The sequence below is a fragment of the Myxocyprinus asiaticus genome, chromosome 28 (assembly GCF_019703515.2).
Source record: "Myxocyprinus asiaticus isolate MX2 ecotype Aquarium Trade chromosome 28, UBuf_Myxa_2, whole genome shotgun sequence".
NCBI classification, from domain to species: domain Eukaryota; kingdom Metazoa; phylum Chordata; class Actinopteri; order Cypriniformes; family Catostomidae; genus Myxocyprinus; species Myxocyprinus asiaticus.
Genome location: NC_059371.1, coordinates 24,273,873 through 24,291,954, shown reverse-complemented (window position 1 = coordinate 24,291,954; position 18,082 = coordinate 24,273,873). Strand labels below are relative to the sequence as shown.

The 18,082-nt window shown below is 37.8% G+C and overlaps 2 protein-coding genes across 2 annotated transcripts in view; one reads left to right on the top strand and one right to left on the bottom strand.

Moving 5' to 3' along the window:
* LOC127419518 (formin-like protein 3) overlaps positions 1-18,082 on the bottom strand; it is a 489,255-nt gene that overhangs the window by 309,302 nt on the left and 161,871 nt on the right. The gene's annotated exons all lie outside the window — the stretch shown is intronic.
* The window catches only part of LOC127419517 (low-density lipoprotein receptor-related protein 1-like), a 193,324-nt gene that overhangs the window by 86,644 nt on the left and 88,598 nt on the right, over positions 1-18,082 (top strand). Inside the window, exons 7-9 of the mRNA XM_051660970.1 lie at positions 10,320-10,482; positions 15,318-15,540; positions 16,987-17,176. Coding sequence (XP_051516930.1) covers positions 10,320-10,482; positions 15,318-15,540; positions 16,987-17,176 — 576 coding nt within the window. The remainder of the gene's footprint in view (positions 1-10,319; positions 10,483-15,317; positions 15,541-16,986; positions 17,177-18,082) is intronic.

Here is an 18,082-nt window from a genome sequence, read left to right as displayed (position 1 = left end):
AAGCGCCCTTACCACTTTCTCTCTCTGGATGGATGCTTGACCACGCCTCCGCTGCCACATTGACTTTACCCTATGGACTGGCCAAATTGATGCCCTACGCAGAGCTCCGGGATTGTCGAATGGACGGTGGGGGAGGCGAAAGTTGCAGTGCAAAATTTGCAAGGCGTGATGCGAGCGCGAGGCGATCATCTGTTCCGTGACTGCTACCGGGTCCTTGAATAATGTATAATGTGCGAGTAAGGGCAGCTGGTGCCCCTCTAGGTTAAGATGGTGCCTCCCTAGGGAGTTGGTGCCCTACGCAGACTGCGTAATATGTGTATAGGGAGCGGTTTTACTGCTGTAACCCTAACCCTTTCATGCTTAAAAAAATAATGCAAAACACCATAAAAGTACCATAAAAGTTGTCCACATGTCCAATTTAAATGGTTACAAGTGTATTTATTGATTTATCTCAAGGCATTTAGATAGAGAAGCCTTAAAGGTACATTTTTGTAGTACTTTTAGTATTAGTAAAAATACTGATGTTCCAATTAATTGAAATCTTCATTTGAACGATCCTGATATAAATTCTAAAAATCCCAAGATCTATCTTTAACTTTTGCAGTTTATTTCAGTTTTGGTTATGTTGATTATTGTATCTGTTAAAGAAATAGCAACTGAACTGCATAATTTTGGCCGTTGTGAACATTTTTCATTACATTTTTTCATGATGTACCACTTTAGAAGTTTCCTTGTATAATTTACAGCATTAGCTGAGAGAGAAATTATTTCATATATAAGCAAAATTAACAGCATACTGTAACTAAAATACTGTAAATCCATAGAATCAGAAACAAATTAAATGGTTTCTAAAATGGAATCAAATCAAAGTGAGAGCTTGTGAACAGTGTTGGGTAAATTACTAAAAAAAATATAATTTACTTCAAAGGGCTAATTCTCAAAAATGTTAATCACATTACTGTCTTTACTGATTACTTAATGAAAAAAGTAATCACATTAATAATTACTTTTACGTTACTTTCACAGAAAAGCTTTTGTTTTTCTACTCAAAGAATTATAATTACAATATAATGTCTATATTTCCTTTTTGTTCATTGACAAAACACAAACATTTGTACTTAACATAATGTTTTAAATACTGTATATTTTACATACATAATATTAGTTTAGGAATATGTAAACCAAGTAAATAAAAGTAATTAATTGAAAATCAGTAACTGTAATCTGATTACAAGAAATTGAAATGTAATGCACTACACTACTTTTTGTACTGGAAAAGTAATTAAATTACAGTAATTAATTACTTTGTAATTAGATTACACCCAACACTGCTTTTGAATTCAGAATAAAATCAAACAATAAAATCTATTGAGACATAGCCCTATTAAAACTATGAAGAATTTCTTTCATATGTATGCAAAATGGACATTGTAACTGAAATATACCTAAGTGAATCAGAATCTAAACTTTAAGAATGCTTTGTCAGTGTCCTTTGACATTGATCTTTGATGTCCTTAAAGACTGTAGATCATTTGTTCTCTTCAGCTTCACTGTAGGTTTAGTGCATTGAGCACTTACACAATTTATACAGCTTCCCAAACCTTTTACGAAATCAGCCACAGAACTTCCTCAAAGAGGTCATAAATCAGAGTAACCTTGTTCAATTAAGCAGTGTCCAGAGGGCCTACGCCGTCAGGCCTGAGATAATTATATGTTATCAAAGTTCTGATCTCCCTCTAATCGGACCTATAAATCATCAGCCTTCTCTTTTCAGGGTGTATAAGATGGTTCAGCCTACTGTTATTACAGCCACATCTCTAATGACTCTGTTTGGCCGATTTGTAAGAGGGGGAAGAAATGGTCGGGCATGTGGGTAGACAGATGAGTCCTTTTAATGAGAGCATAAGCAGTAGACAGTCCTGTAATGCACAAAGGTTTATTTGCTGCGGGGGGGCGGGGTTGTGCTCTAATGGCAGTGCTGCAGTTGACTTGAGTGCCCTAGTTTCACACGGGGGAGTGATTTATAACTGTTGCATGCTGGGCAGATGAGTACTCCAGATGTTCCCCTGTGACCGATCTCCCCTGTAAAAAAAAAAAAAAAAAAAAAAAAAAGCCTGAAAACATGCCAGAATGCAAGCAAACTAGTCTTCAGCAATGCTGTCCAGGACAGGGGTTGGTGGAGTACCCCACTGTGACTGATGAACTTGGGAAGTGAATATCAGTCTTTTGTTATGGTGCTTTCTAGTGATAGACTGATATTATCACCTTTTGGCTGATATTTGGCTGTATGGACGAGTAACACAAGTGGTCTTTTTGCCTAATGTCAGTTCTGAAGACTACTGCAAGTAAATTGGATAATATAGTTTTTTTTTCTGTTTTTTGAATATTTTTTTGTGTGATTTTGAGTAAATAATGCATAAAATAAGTGTTCATTTAAATTCTGAAATTTTGCCAAATAACAATTATTAAATTGTTGTATGTTTATATTTGCATTATATCGTCCATCGGCCACCTTGCTCTCTGGATATCGGTATTTTCATCTGCCAATTGTATCGGTTGACCACTAATACTTTCATACTAGAGGTTTCGGTGTGGAACTGTGTCTCAAAGTTTGGTTTTCCGAAGTCAGTGTGCATCTGCGAGCCAAGGCTGAGTTTGCTTGTAAAAAGTGGTCTGGGTTATGGTTCCTTTCAAACTCCGGTAAGGTATGTTATGGTATGCAACCAATCTGGCCTAAATCATATAAGCGAACCACTCTTGATGATGTTTCCTTTTCACCATGGCAGAATGAATATTCTTCGGAGAACAGTTAAATTTATCTGTATCCAGATATGGTCGACTGATATTGGTTTTTTTAATGGCTGTTGCCGAAATCCAGAGAGCAGGGTGGCCAATAGGCCGATACAATACCGATATATCACACAGTTTAATATAGTAAATAACAAACATAAAATTGCAAAAAAAAAAACAAAAAAAAAAACTCTTATTTAGCACTATATTTACTCAATTTCACACAAAACTAAAAAAAAATATATTGTATTTAAATGGTAGATAGCAGTTTCTTCAGATTTCAGTTTAGTCATCTAATTTTAGTAATTTATTTGCACATAAAGAAATTGTTAATATATTAGGAAGAAGGAAATAACAGTACACACAGTAGTCCAGCAACCATGGATGGCATTTCTATGTTAGCAATCGCATTTACTAAAAAAATATCAAATCAAACCAATTGTACATACAGTGAATAGTGAATAAGACATTTACTTATAGCACACGTGAAGCGCTTTTGCTTTTTTGGGCTGCATTCGAAAACATAGGCAGCTGACTTGTTACATAATCAGTTAATGGCTTAACTGACAGCTGTTTGGAACAGTTTGAAAAGCACCTTAATTTCATCCTACCTCCGTATACAGCCTCCGGAGGTAGCATTTTCCTGGTTTCGGATGCAGCCTTGAAGTTGCACTCACACGCTCATGCGGATCCAGCGTGATCCTCAATCTCCTGAGAGTTTAAACAGCCTGGATCACCTGCTTGGATTGTGACCACTGACCATCATGATTTGTGAATCAGAGGAACTTCTGATCCTGATCCTAAAGTTTTTGATTCTGGCTGATAGAATACACGCTTCAGAGGAAGATATTAGATGAGCGCTTGACGGGTAGAAAACGCTGGATTTTCGTGAGGTTCGTGAATTACATCTGTTTAAACGAGATATCTGCATATTTGCAAAATATTTTATAATAGAAGTTTTATTGATATTTGCCTTTTATCATTAGAAAAGAAAGTTAAAGGTGACAGGGAACGGTTGTGGAGTGACTGTTCGAATACGTGCTTTAGAGGTAAATAAATGAGCACTCCACAGGATGCTGGATCTGCTGAAGTTGTGTGAGGATGGGTTATTACATCTGTTTAAACGAAATATGCGCGTTTTTGCAGACGGTATGTGATTTTAGTTTGATTGATATTTGCCTTTTTATCATTAGACAAGTCAGTTAAAAATTACAGGGAACTGTTGAGGAGAGAGAGGGAAAATGAAATAGGCGAGCACTTTAACATTATGAGCTCAAACGTGTCTGCCGCGGCTCTGATATGTGGACTGTTTAAATGACACTGTGTTGCACACCGGACTATTATTGTAGTAACACAATGGCAAGTAACAACAGAATGAACCATGACTGGTCGTTTACATGTCTCAGTCGCTTCACATGCAAGCAGGCAATTCTCGGCGCCCTCAAGAAACAAATCGTCCAAACGGGAAAATATATCGTCTGATGCCGATAATTAAAAAAGTCAGAGTATCGGCCTCAGTGATATATTGTTCGACCACTAGATCACATGAAGCAACTGAAAATACTGTAAGCCTAACTTACACTAAGCCTGAAGTGTAAAAACACCCTTACTCATGCCTGAGGATGTCACAGCACTTCATCGACTCAAAAAGCGCCTTGCCGCTGGTTGTGTAATAGCTATCCTACAGTTTTAAGAATGGCCCTCATCTAGTCCAGATGTGTCTGAGCTCCACAAGCGAGTCTGCTTGTGCCATCATTCAGTCATGAGACGTGATTCATGTGTCTTCCTGTACAGTGGAATACTTTTTTTTCTCTCTCTCACACGCAGAGACTGGCTCTGCTTTTGAAATGCTGTTCAAGTTGAACAATTAGTGTTATGCTTCGCTAGAATGTAGGAACTCAGAAGAATGTAAACACTGTAGCAAAATGTGACAATATCTGTTACAAGATATCACAAAGAATGCTTGGTCTAGTCTGCAAACCTATCAGCTGCAAATCCGCTATTGCATTATCATACATTTGGACATGTGTGAGTTAGTTAGGGGCCATTCACACAAAAAAATAATAAAAGAAAAATAGACACAGCACCACAAGTAGAGCAGAGCACAGGTGTCTCGAGACACTTTTTTTTTAACCGTTGAAGTTCTTTTTAACTTGACACAGCAACGATGTCCGTCTAGTGCATGTTTACATAGGGAAACAATTGAAAATGGCATGGATGGATGCAAAAATGCATTTGGTGTGATTATCCCCTACTTTTTTTGGGTAGTTGACATTTCCCGGCAGTGGCAGCAGTGTCCTGCAGTGTGAAATGCTAGACTTAATCTAAAACAATATTAAACAACAATTTCTCTAATTTCTCTTTCTCTAATTCATCTGCCTTGTATGTTGCAGTGTAATGAAATACCTTATTTTAGCATTTTGCATCAGTGTTGTGTATTCCATATATCCGAGGCCTTCTATAAGTGTTGCCTTGTTGAAAAGAGTCGTCCATTCATAAGAATCCCACCAACGTGTCCCATGCCTTAATGACACTCAGCACTTTGTTCTCTTAACCCTTCTGAAATCTCTCATTTTACTCCTACCCTCCAGTCTCTGTCACTGATATAGTTAAACCTCACTTGTAGCTGTAACCATGTCTCATCTACAGCAGTTACACTTGATATATTTGTAGTTGTATACCTATATCTGTATCCACTCATGGTAATTTAGATCGATTTGAAAAATGCAGGGTAATCTTAGCTTTACTTTCCCTTTCTGCAGGAACATTGCCAACTTTTCTCATTTCTTTCTTGCTTTATTCCATTCAAAATCACTTGCAATGATTTGCCACATTTCAGACTAACAGTTTCAAACTCCTGTTGGAATTCATAACCGTATGGCTTCAACTATGTGTTACCTTTCGCCTTGACAGAGCTGTAGCTTTTTTTTTCAGCTTCTGATTAGTTACAGATGTTCATTCCACATATTGTTTCACAGTTTCACTCTGTCTTCCCTTCTGGAGAAACAAGGGGGTGTAGAAAGATGAGTAATCCAGTTACATTTTACAGCCCTCTACATGAGAATGTCAGGAAGTTTTAGCTGGACAAAATGTTCTTGGGAATAACATGTCTTTCACAGTTCTGCACAACAGGTACTGTGATGTTTGTTTAGTTTGTTTTTTGGTGTGTTGAGACGGTGCAGGGGTTGGAGGTGGGTTAGTGGAAATGAAGGTAGTTCTGCGTTTCCCGGCAGGGCTGCTGTTTACTGGTAAATGACCTTCCTGACTCTGTAGAAGCTTGTGAGAAAAGTTTGTGTCTGGTTCCACTGGTTGCACAACAGGATTATTTCCCCTACGTATGGATCACGAGGATCGACTAGTCTTGCATCTAGTCATTTAGTGTGGTTGACTAGGTTATCTAAATTTTGTGAACATTTCCACCACATATCAAATTCTGTTTTGTTTCATAGAATTCTGAAATTTTTGGAATTTTTTTTTTTTTTTTTTAATAGAAAATGTCCGAATCTGTCATGCAAATTTCATAGCTAACATTATATTTATCCTAAATACACACAATTAAATAATATTTTCACACTTTTCACATCATTTGGCAAAATTACTTCTTCGAAGTGATGTCCAATTAAATGATTCTCCACACAAGGGATATTTAACTTGATTTGAGGTTTTCTTCAAACATCACTTGACTCATGTTACATCTCAAGCAAGCTCTTCACTGACACTTTTGTCGACTTGGTTAACAAGTACACTAACTTATAAAAAAAACTTTATTTGTGGAAAAATTGTTTGGTGTTGTGGAAACTGTGTGACGGTCATAATTTTGAACAATTTATTGAAATCATTTTCACACAATAAATGTTGAAATTGTGTTAATTTCACTCCTTAGACTTTTATAGTTTTAAACATGATAATTGACATTTTTATAATGGACTTTTTGTACAAACTTTTGTACATTTTAAAGTTAAATGCATCAATCTGGTGGACTTTGAGAGCAAAATTAAGAGGCTAGATCTATGAAGAACTTTGTGCTCTTGTAAACAATTTTGTGCTCTAGTAGTAATTTAATCATAAAAACATTGGTTGAATAGATATGAATGGTGATGACACAGCACAAAAGTCAAACCCACAAAGCATAAACGAGACTTTTAACTGTTTAACACAGTTCACAAATGGTCAAAACACAAAATCGACTAGAGCATACATTTGAGCCATGAAAGAAATTAAGCAAAAGTGGTTACCTGTTTTGAACTTGCTCTTTAGATGCTGAAAATAGTTACGTTGTCAGAGCCGCTGGTAATAACGTTAATGTTAGATAATTGGTTTCAGTGCATGTGTGTGAGCATGCGTGCATACAGCAGGGTGGGGGGTGGGGCTGAGGCTCACTGATTGGGAGTGACCCGCCACAGTCTAGATAAATAATGGGAAACACTGGTCTGGGTGTGGGACAAGGAAAAAGTAAAATATTTATATAAAAAAGCTGAGCAAGCTGACAGCGTGCTGGGCTTTAGCTTTTAACAGTTAGGTAAAAACATATCGGGAAAGTTGAGACTTTAAAACGCCGTTGTTACAGGCATACATATATTAAGATGGACGCCTTTTAGTCGTTGCGTCACATATTGTGTTTTTAACATTGTGTGCCAATTTAAAAATACAGTAGTCCAACTTTTAAAAACATGTCTCAGGATCCCTGAGTTCTGTTCCATTCCATTGTGCTCTATCTAGTTGTTCATGAAAACGCCAGATGTAAATGCCTCCAATCGGGCTCAGGTAAATCCAAAACCAGCCTCATTATACAGAGCTGTGTTAAGAACGATTAGTTGACTAGTTGTTCAGACAGTGGACCAACTTGTCGATTATAAAATAAGTGGTTTTGCACATCCCTAATGTCCTCATGTCTGTGTATCATTAGTGGATTTCTGCAGAAGCCCCCCCTTACAGGAAGTGTGGTGGCAGCAGTTGCAACACCAGGCATTATTGGAGGCACCGCAAACCAGCCTGCACAGCTGGGGCTCCACAGTTCTTACAGAAAGACTCTTATTGTCAGAGAAGAGAAAGAGAAACTCAGTCTTCACTAAATTACCATTTCAAACTCTTTCCTAGAATTGAGTGTTGGTCAAGTCCAACATCCCAATGTGTGCAGGGAAAGGTGAAGTAATGGAGAAGGCTGTCTGTGGCTTTTTTCTTTACCTAAACCTTCTTCACAAGTTCAAAAACCAGACAGAGTGGAACAACCCAAAGCCACCCTTAAATAAACCAGCACATCTCACCTGATTTAGAAGATTCATCACAGAATCGTGTGTTAGTTGTGAAGACATTATATTTCAGACTTTCTGCCATTAGGTTTTGATATGACATGAAAAGGGGGGTTTGGGGGGAAGAGATAAACAATTTGAGTGAATAATCGTCTTGTGACAATGAGTCAGAGCTTGGCAGATACGCGCACACACTTTGCACATACATACACGCAGAGACATGCATCTTGCTCAATATGATTTTTCCGAGAAAAAACAAAGCATGAACAGATTTATAAAGCTCACATCATCCTCGAGCAGAAAAAAACTATACAAATAAGAATTATTTGACTTGATTTGACTTGTTTTTTCTACTTTGGCAACAAAATCTCAATGTTTTCTCTTTGCACTGTCAAACAAACAAGTGATAGCCAATGCTGAAGCATTTTACCAATCAGAAATTAGCATAATTATGTCTGATAAAAGTAATGGCCAACATCATCCAATCACTGCCAACCATGTTAAAATAAAATGTTGCATTATAAATTCTGAATCTATGTACCGATTAGCATTGTCCCATGTCTGCCAACCATGTTGAGTGGTCCAAACATCATCTGCAGCCTGAAACTGATCTTTTGGTCGGATGTTAGGAGTGAATGCACTTGGAAAGCTATAGGATGCTCCCTTGCTCCCTATTTAGTGAATGACTTAACCTCCAGTGGGCTGTCTGTCTGCACTGGTCTCAGAACAGTACAAAATGCACCTTATTTTCATACTAATGCCATATAAAGCCTCTGAAAAATTTTTATCTTTTGGATGAACCCATTGATTCTCAATGTGAAAATGTGCAGTGGATATAGGATTTCCAAGGAGAAAAAGGCTTATAGTCCTCGTAAGTAGTCATTGAGTTCAACAGCATGCCGTTTCGCGTTAAATTGCTCAAATTATCAAAATGACATATCGGATGAAGCTAGAGACTCTAGTTTTTTGACTCAAACAGGTTTCAGTGTAAAAACTTAATGAGGTTTCTTACCAGATGTGATTTTGTTGGCGTTTCTCCCAAAGACAACTGTGAGAGACTCCACTGTGATCGGCCCCATATTGTTTTGTCACATTACTTGGTGCGTCAAAAGTTTAACCCTTTATTGATAGCCCAGAGTGTTCTGAACGGAAATCAGTCGGTTTAAATGAAGATAAATTATGTATAGATTAAAGCAGAGACAAAACACAATGTCCATGCAGGAGGATAAAGTACAGCTTGTTGCAACAGTACTGGCTAGGAGAAAACATTCTAAAGAGAGTGAGTGATTTTGGTATTGGGCTTAAAATTTTACGTTACCTTTCGGGCTGGGTAGATCCAGGCCACACGATCTCTGATACGGGTCGGGTTCGGAGCTTCATTTTAAGACTCATGCAGACCTCTACTTCTAACTAGGCAAAATGTGGTAAGTTTATTGTCTGCAAGGAAAGCTAAAACATAAAAAAATAATTGCACTCTGAAGGCAATTTATTCGGAGACAAGCAGCTTTGAGAAATACATTATACTATAACAAGTGTGACAGGGAGCATGCAAAAATGCAAATTATACAACATCAGTAGTGGTTTACTTACGTGATTATGGACCGATTGCTTTCATACCACCTGCAAGCCATATATGAGTCTAGACCAGGGATTTTCAAAACGGGATCAGAGAAAAAAAATGTGCAAAAATAATTAAATATAATATTTTGATCATTTATTTTGGCTTAAGTACAATGACAATATAAAATCCAATTCTTTCATTTTGAAAACAGCATGTTGTCTTTATTTCATGCTTACTATTTTTCTCTCAAAGTACATGAATTTCTTGAATCAAGATTTTTCACTTGGCATCATCATATTTGGTTGTCCATGGCCTTTTAAAAAGTTTGAAAACCCCTGATCTTTTCAAGTGGACTTCAAGTGCCTGGCTAGGATGTGGCATTAGGAAAAGAAAATGTGTCTGACTGACGTACTAGCCAAACTTATTCTTTCTTCACTAGTAGAGATGTCACACTTAAATACAAATATCTTGTAGCTCTTCCAGTTACATAGCTTCTCTTTTCTTTCAGATGTTTTCTCTTGTCCAGTCTTCCTAGTTCCACGTTCCAACACGGTGCAGCATCTTTCTGTTGAGTCAGATAAAAGCTGCAGTTAAGACAAAGACTAAAAATAAAGCAAACACTGAAACACTCTCTCCCCCTCTCTTTTTTCCCCTCCATCTCCCTCACTCTCTCCCTCTCTTCCTGTCTTTTCTCTTCTCTCCACCTCTCACTAACTTAGATGTGGAGCAGATGGCCATCGACTGGCTGACGGGGAACTTCTACTTTGTGGATGATGTGGACGACCGCATATTTGTGTGCAGTAAAGATGGCTCCACCTGCATTATTCTGCTGGACCTGGAGCTCTACAACCCCAAAGGAATCGCACTGGACCCAGCCATGGGGTTAGACTACACCCACCCCAAGCCCTTCTCTGGACCATTGGATCATTAGTATTTCCAGCAGTGTCATTGTTTTTAGATCTCTGCAGGCATATACACATTTTTTTTTTTTTAATTGACAATGTCCTCATGTTTGCACCTTATCCTAGTATCAGTTCCTACTAGTGTCCATTTGTTCTGTCCATTATGAGGTTTTTTTAATGATGGATGCATTTTCACTTCCTCAACCACAATTACGCAATGAGTCAATGATGAGAAAGGTCATCAAAACCATAACGTGACAAATGAAGTATAGGAATAATGTAGTGACCATAAAATGTTCAGCAAGTCCAAATTCTCTTGAATTTTAGCTGCTTCTGAGTTGTCACCAATTGCATTGATCAGTGGTTCACAACCTTTTTGACTCCAAGGCCCCCAACTGCCCAAGACAACATTCGAAGGCCACATTTTTTTAAACAAAAACAGTTGCTGAAGAGAGTTGTTGAATTAAAATAGAGTTTACAGTAGGGCTGGGCGGTTTTTCAGATTTTTCAGATTAATTCAAATTTGCGTTTTGACAATTAAAATTTTAGTTTTTATCGAAAAATCATATATTTATTTTTTTGCATAAAAACATTACAAATGCTATAGTTAGATATGTTGCAAATCCACCAAAGGCTGAATAAGGAAGAGAAAAAGAATACAGAGCGCTTGTCTTATGTGCCCTTCAAGTGGAGTCGGAAATATCGTAATTACGATCATGGAGCACATGAACGATCAAGCAAAGTCATACTTACAAGTGGGAAACTCGGAATTCTAGATAATACACGAGTAGCCAAGATGGGATGTTGGAAGCGGCGTGTCGACAGGAAAGATGATGGAAATTAATGATTTTGCAAAAGTATTTCAAATTCTGTACATTATTTTAAGAATATTAATTTGTTATGACAGCCAACTATTGATTCACCTTTTGTGGTTTGTTTTAAGCATATTAATAAATAATCTGTTAGATACCATGCATTTATAAATCATAAATGTCATAACTGATGCAAGTCTATTTTTTTATGTTTATTCTCTGGTACAACAGAAAAAGAGCTTTTGCCATCATTTATTGTGTATTTATTTTGTTCCGTATTTGGTTGCCTCTTGAATGCATGACATGTCGTTGTAACGAATGCCCAATTCGAAGGTACGAGCTTCCCACGTGCACTTGAAGGCAGCATTAATGCCACTCCCTATCTGATCCGCTGCACGTGTGTGGTGCTCCAAAAGAATGTGACAGTTTAACAACACGGAAACTGAAATAAAAGACAGCGGTAATATTCCCAGTACGATTGTACACAGTGTGATTGTAGCTCCACTTCATCCATCATGCATGTACAGTGTTTCCTGTATATGCATTTTGTAGTGGCGCTGCACCACTGCTGAATTATGAGTGTCACTCTTGGGATTCCTCATGGTTAATTTAATATTCTTGACGCAACATAACGCTTGCCAGCCCCAGTCATCTGTGCGCTTTCTACACTGTGAAAGAGACCCCACCACACATGCACACACAGGTTTGACTATATAAGTGAGGACACCTCATAGACTTGCATTGATTTCATAGCAGGCTAATGATATTTTCTATCCCCTAGCCCTACCCCTAAACCTAACCCTCCCAGAACCCTATGCACATTAGTAGATTTAGAGCTAAACATTATTTGGCTGATTTATGAGCCTTTTTTTACTAGTGAGGACCACCTAAAATGTCCTCACTTTTGGGTTTTCAACAAGTTTCTCTATATTAGTGAGGACATTTTAAAAAATTGGCACTCACAAATATAGTGAAACCTGTACACACACACGCACATACACGGAAATACTCACAGTGACATCACCGCATAACAACACGTGTCAAACTCGCTTAATTTCAAGTGGCCCGCAAGCTAATTTCTGAAACGTGGGATGGCAGGGGATTGCAACATTTCACTGAACAATAAGTTAGCACTTTCCTTGTGAATATAAATGAGCTTTCCCCTGTCATCTGTATGTTTTGGAGCACATTTTTCTCGCTTCAAAAGCGGAATGAAACAGCGCTACACGGGTCAATTATCAACACGGCTTAATCATAGTAGCACGAGGGCAGAGCAGGTGCAGTAATTTGCGGACTGGTCTAAACAGCACAGACTATTTTAAATGCGCCTCGTAGTCCACCATTCCTTCAGAAATTCCAAGACATGACTGTAGTTTAATTAGTAGGAGCCCTATTGAAAGGAATCTGTAAAGAAGTCCCAACTAGTCACACCGTCAGAATATTTCAATTTAGCCATAAAATGTAGGTATTCATTTTTTCCACAGGTGCTGGTGCCACATTTTCAAAGGGCCCTTTGATGGCACAAATAAACTCTGGCCCTGGCTGAAATTGAGTTTGACACCCCTGTTTTAATCTGTTCTTTAACCAACACGCATTAACATGGGTCTGGCGTTGTGGGCTTGTGGACGTGCGCACAACAGCACCGCTGCTGAAACAAATCCTAGGGGAAACACTGATGTATACACTGGCTCAAGACCATAACTGGCCTCGGCGTACGCATGTTGATGCGCATATTCCTTTCTTTTCTTTTTACCCATAATAAAGTCTTAGTTACATGACATTTACGGGCGCTTTATTTCAAATCATGGAGAGGCTATATATAGAAGAATCAAACATCCACCGCTCCTTTTACCATGATGATTCAGATAGATTGCTAACTATTGCTTTTTTCTGTGATGTGTTTCAAGCGTACTGCATCTCATTTGGCAAACGATCATTTTGACAAACTTTGCGAGTTGAATTGTAATAAATTATTGCATATTGCTGTGCTGCTCAGCGTGAACCGCTAGAGGGTGAGACTCTATCTGCAAATTGTTTGCATATACAATCTGAGCGCTTTCTAGATAAACTTGATAATTTATAGATATTGATTTCTAGATAACTTTTTAGATAGGCTTGATTTAGATCAAATTAATACCTACACTGGCTAAGAAGTATTTTGCAATTTTCATATTTTGTGCTTTATTTCTGAACATCTGGTTTTATTAGATTGTAATTTATTTTACATTAACACAATGTTGACAACTTCCCCGTGTGGTGCGTTTGTACATTTGTCTTGCACACCTTTGTTTCCTATAATGAAAAGAACTTGGATTTCTCTAACCAGGTTGCCTTGCATTCTTATAAAGAACATGCAATTTGAATAATGTTAGAGAACATTTAAAAGTTGAAAAAAATCTAATCGTGAATCATCCATAAGTTTGATAAAAATTGAGATTTAATTTGTTTTGCCATATCGCCCAGCCCTAGTTTACAATTTACATGTTGTATTTTGATTTTTAGCCTTTTGTTTTTGTTTTGTTTTTTTACATTTTATATGTAGTGTAGTTAATTGATCTTGAGGACCTCTTGGAAGTGGGCTGATTTAGATCAAAAGGTTTTTAAAATAACACTCTGAAATTTAGTTCACATTCATGAATTCAAGTGTGTTAAAACTTTTGACTGGTAGTGTATAATAATTATTAGGATTTGGGTAAATCTCAAAACTGTTTCAACAACATGTATGGGCCATATTTTACCCCAAAATTAAAAGAAAATAAGAAATTGTCTAGGAAAACTTTCTAAAATGTGTCTTTTGATTTTGGGATGAAATATGACCCATATGAACATAAAACAGTGTTTTGCACTGTGACATAATAAGCATAGTCATTAATGTACACTTTGTACAGTGAATTATTTTTATTTAATATATTAATTATTATAATATATATATATATATATATATATATATATACACACACACACACACACACCAGTCAGCCACAACATTAAAACCACCTGCCTATTATTGTGTTGGCCCCCCTCGTGCCACCAAAACAGCGCCAACCCGCAACTCAGAATAGCATACAGAGCGGTTATCTGAGTTACTGTAGACTTTGTCAGTTCGAACCAGTCTGGCCATTCTCTGTTGACTTCTCTCATCAACATCACCCGTCTGGCACCAACAATCATGCCATTTTTTCCCCATTCTGATAGTTGATGTGAATATTAACTGAAGCTCCTGACCCGTATCCACATGATTTTATGCACTGCACTGCTGCCATTTAATTGGCTGATTAGATAATCGCATGGATGATTGTTGGTGCCATACGGGCTGGTTTGAGTATTTCTGAAACTGATGATCTCCTGGGATTTTCAAGCACAACAGTCTCTAGAATTTACTCCGAATGGTGCCAAAACAAAAAACATCCAGTGAGGGTTAGTTCTGTGGATGGAAACGCTTTGTTGATGAGAGAGGTCAACAGAGAATGGCCAGACTGGTTCAAACTGACAAAGTCTACGGTAACTCAGATAACTGCTCTGTACAATTGTGGTGAGAAGAATAACATTTCAGAATGCGATTCTGAGATGCGGGTTGGTGCTGTTTTGGCGGCACGAGGGGGACCTACACAATATTAGGCAGGTGGTTTTAATGTTGTGCTGATCGGTGTGTGTGTGTGTGTGTGTGTATGTATATATATATAAAGTATTAATTCATCATTATTATTATTACTTTATTCCTGTAATGAGAATCTAAGGAGAACCATGATCAAGAATAACAAGAACGTTTTCATTGTCATGGCAAAAATCTTAATGGCTCTGAAAATAGACTATTTACGTCATGGAAAATGTAATTTCTTTTGTTTTGATTTTTGAAGAGAAATATGACCCAAACATATTCTTTATAAGACTACTACAACTTAATAGGCCTACATGAATTAGGTTATTATATTTGAATCAGATTGTTTTTCATTTGATGGCTGTGTTTCATAAAGGTCTCCTTTTCTGTCCCATCACTTTTCAGGAAAATGTTCTTCACAGACTACGGACAGATCCCGAAGGTGGAGCGCTGCGACATGGACGGGCAGAACCGCACCAAACTAGTGGACAGTAAAATCGTCTTCCCTCATGGCATCACTCTGGACCTGGTCAGCAGACTGGTGTACTGGGCAGACGCTTACCTGGATTACATTGAGGTGGTGGACTACGAGGGCAAGAACAGGCACACCATCATTCAGGGTTTACTGGTGCGTGTGAAGTGTCATGTAAAGTTTGTAGATGTGTTTTATTTTTATTTTTTGGATGTCACATCCACACTTGTATGCATACACAGGTAATGTAAGAGGTGTCAGAGATTAAAAGATCTCTCTCAGGACATCAATTACATTGATGTCAGCATTTATGAGTTTCAGGAATTGAGTTTGAAAGATCAGCATTAGCTCATCCTGAAACTTAGTCAGGACGAAAACTGAGCATTGTGCAAGTGCACTGTTGAGGTCATCTAAAAACATTTCATGTGTCTCTCAGTTTCCTTTTAGGGCTGTTCAGTTTTCATTCTGGGGGGATACTGTCCTGCAGAGTTTAGTTTCAACCTCAGTCAAACATTCTTGCCTGTAATTTACATGTAATCTGGAAGACCTTGATTAGTTTGTGTGTGTTTGGTTTGGATTGGAGCTAAATTGCAGGACAGTGCTGGAACTCTAGGACTTAAGTTGAATAGCCCCAAATGCTAGATTGTTCTATCTTCCACTCTAGATGTTCAGACAGTCCTATCCCAGCTTAGTATTCAGAGTCAACTATAAGTAAGCCATTCATTCCACCAAAAAGTGTAAACACTTTGTTGTTTTGAACATACAGACCAGTCCATCACAGCAATATTGGATCAACCAATGGTGTATGTGTTTGGGGCAGGACTATCTTTGTCACAGTGCATTGCATAAAGTTAGATGTTGGGTCTGTTCCAAAACTTAGTGAGCTGCCTTGCTGTCTGCTGGCAGCATCCTAACTAAAATAGAGCTTCATAAGAGAGCAAATTTGGAACACTTCCCATCAGCTAATTTCAATACAGGTTATGCAAGTGGAACGGTGTGATACTCTAATGAGCATACATATGGATAGCACACAAAAATTTTTGGTAAAATAGTCAGTTTTCTAACGTTTTAAACCTTTTTTATATCAATACTTTCCAGTTTCGAATGGCTTATAAGTATATTTATAATGAAAATGTATCTCGTTTCATCTGCCACCTTGGATTTATTTTTCCACTGAGCTCATCGCGGTGCATTCTGGTATTGCCTACCCAGAGAAGGATACATACTATGCTACCTTAGAATTTGGCCAAAATGAGATATCTTAGGAGGCAGTATAATTAAGATGCCTACCTTTTGGAACAGCCTTCGCATCGGGAGCACACCTATGATGTCTTAAAATGCTGGCTCCGGAGGAAGCTCATTAGGTTCAGACCCATTATGTTTTCACATAAAACATGTTTACAGCTATGTCAAATGAACACTTCTGTTGTTTGGCCAAGCGGGCACGGTTATTTTGCCAGTACTCATAATCCGTGTTTATCAAATATATTTCTGTCTATCACTATTTAAAACAATATTATGTTCATTACACTGCCTGTCACACACTTTTAAATAACGTAGTTTTTCTCTCTTGTTTTTTTTGTTTGTTTTTTGTTTTTTTAGATTGAACATCTCTATGGCCTTACGGTATTTGAGAACTATCTGTATGCCACCAACTCTGACAATGCCAACATGCAGCCCAAGACTAGTGTGATCAGAGTCAATCGCTTCAACAGCTCTGACTTCCAGGTAGTGACACGTGTTGATAAGGGCGGGGCTCTTCATGTGTACCACCAGAGACGCCAGCCCGCAGGTAGTACACTTCTCAACAACGCTCGACTTTTTTGTTATACATTTCAAAATGATCGTCTCTCTCCCTATCTTTAGTGTTTTTTGTTTAAAGGTGAAGTTGACATTTTTTTTCAATGCTAAAATATTCTATCCCATTTAAATATGTAGAAATAAGACATTCGTAGGCTGATTTCTCTGAAAAGTGTAAACACTCTATGGCGATTTCAAAACATTGCTCTGCTTGTTTGAGCATCACTTCTCAGCCTGATACAGCAACATTGGCCCGACTAATGCTATGAGTTTTGGGTTGGACTTTCTGTTTTGGACGGCCAGTGACCAACGAGGGAGTGGTTGGGCAACTTGTTTGAAAACAGTAATTTTTTTAAATTCTGTTTGTTGCCACTAGAGCAGGGATGGGCAAATGGTGACCCGCGGGCCATATACGGCCATCTGTATTGTTGAATATGGCCCATCGAACAAGACTGAGGATTGATTTTATTTCTTTGAAAAAGGGATTATGTAAAGATTGCATTCAGTTTATGATGTTATTACAACTATTGACCAGAAGAGGTTGCTTGTTCTTAGCAGACCTGCTGATCACTCTAGGATTCTAGCATGCAACTTCTTACACCTGCTCATCATTTATAAGGTAAATTGAGCTAAATTTTACCTCAGTTTGTCAGCGACATAGTGCGCGCTATTGTTAATGTACGCAGGTGGAACCCATGTCTTTTGTTTGCCTGGATACGAAATCTGTCATTAAAGACTTCAATTTGATTCGCAAATACACCATTGATCAAGTGATCAAAGAGGCGTACATTATGAGAGATACATACACCAGAGCTGCTCTCCTCACAGATGTAAAAGGTAAATAAAATACAAGGGTAAAAGGCATCAAAAGTTTTTACGAAATCCAAATTATGAAAAG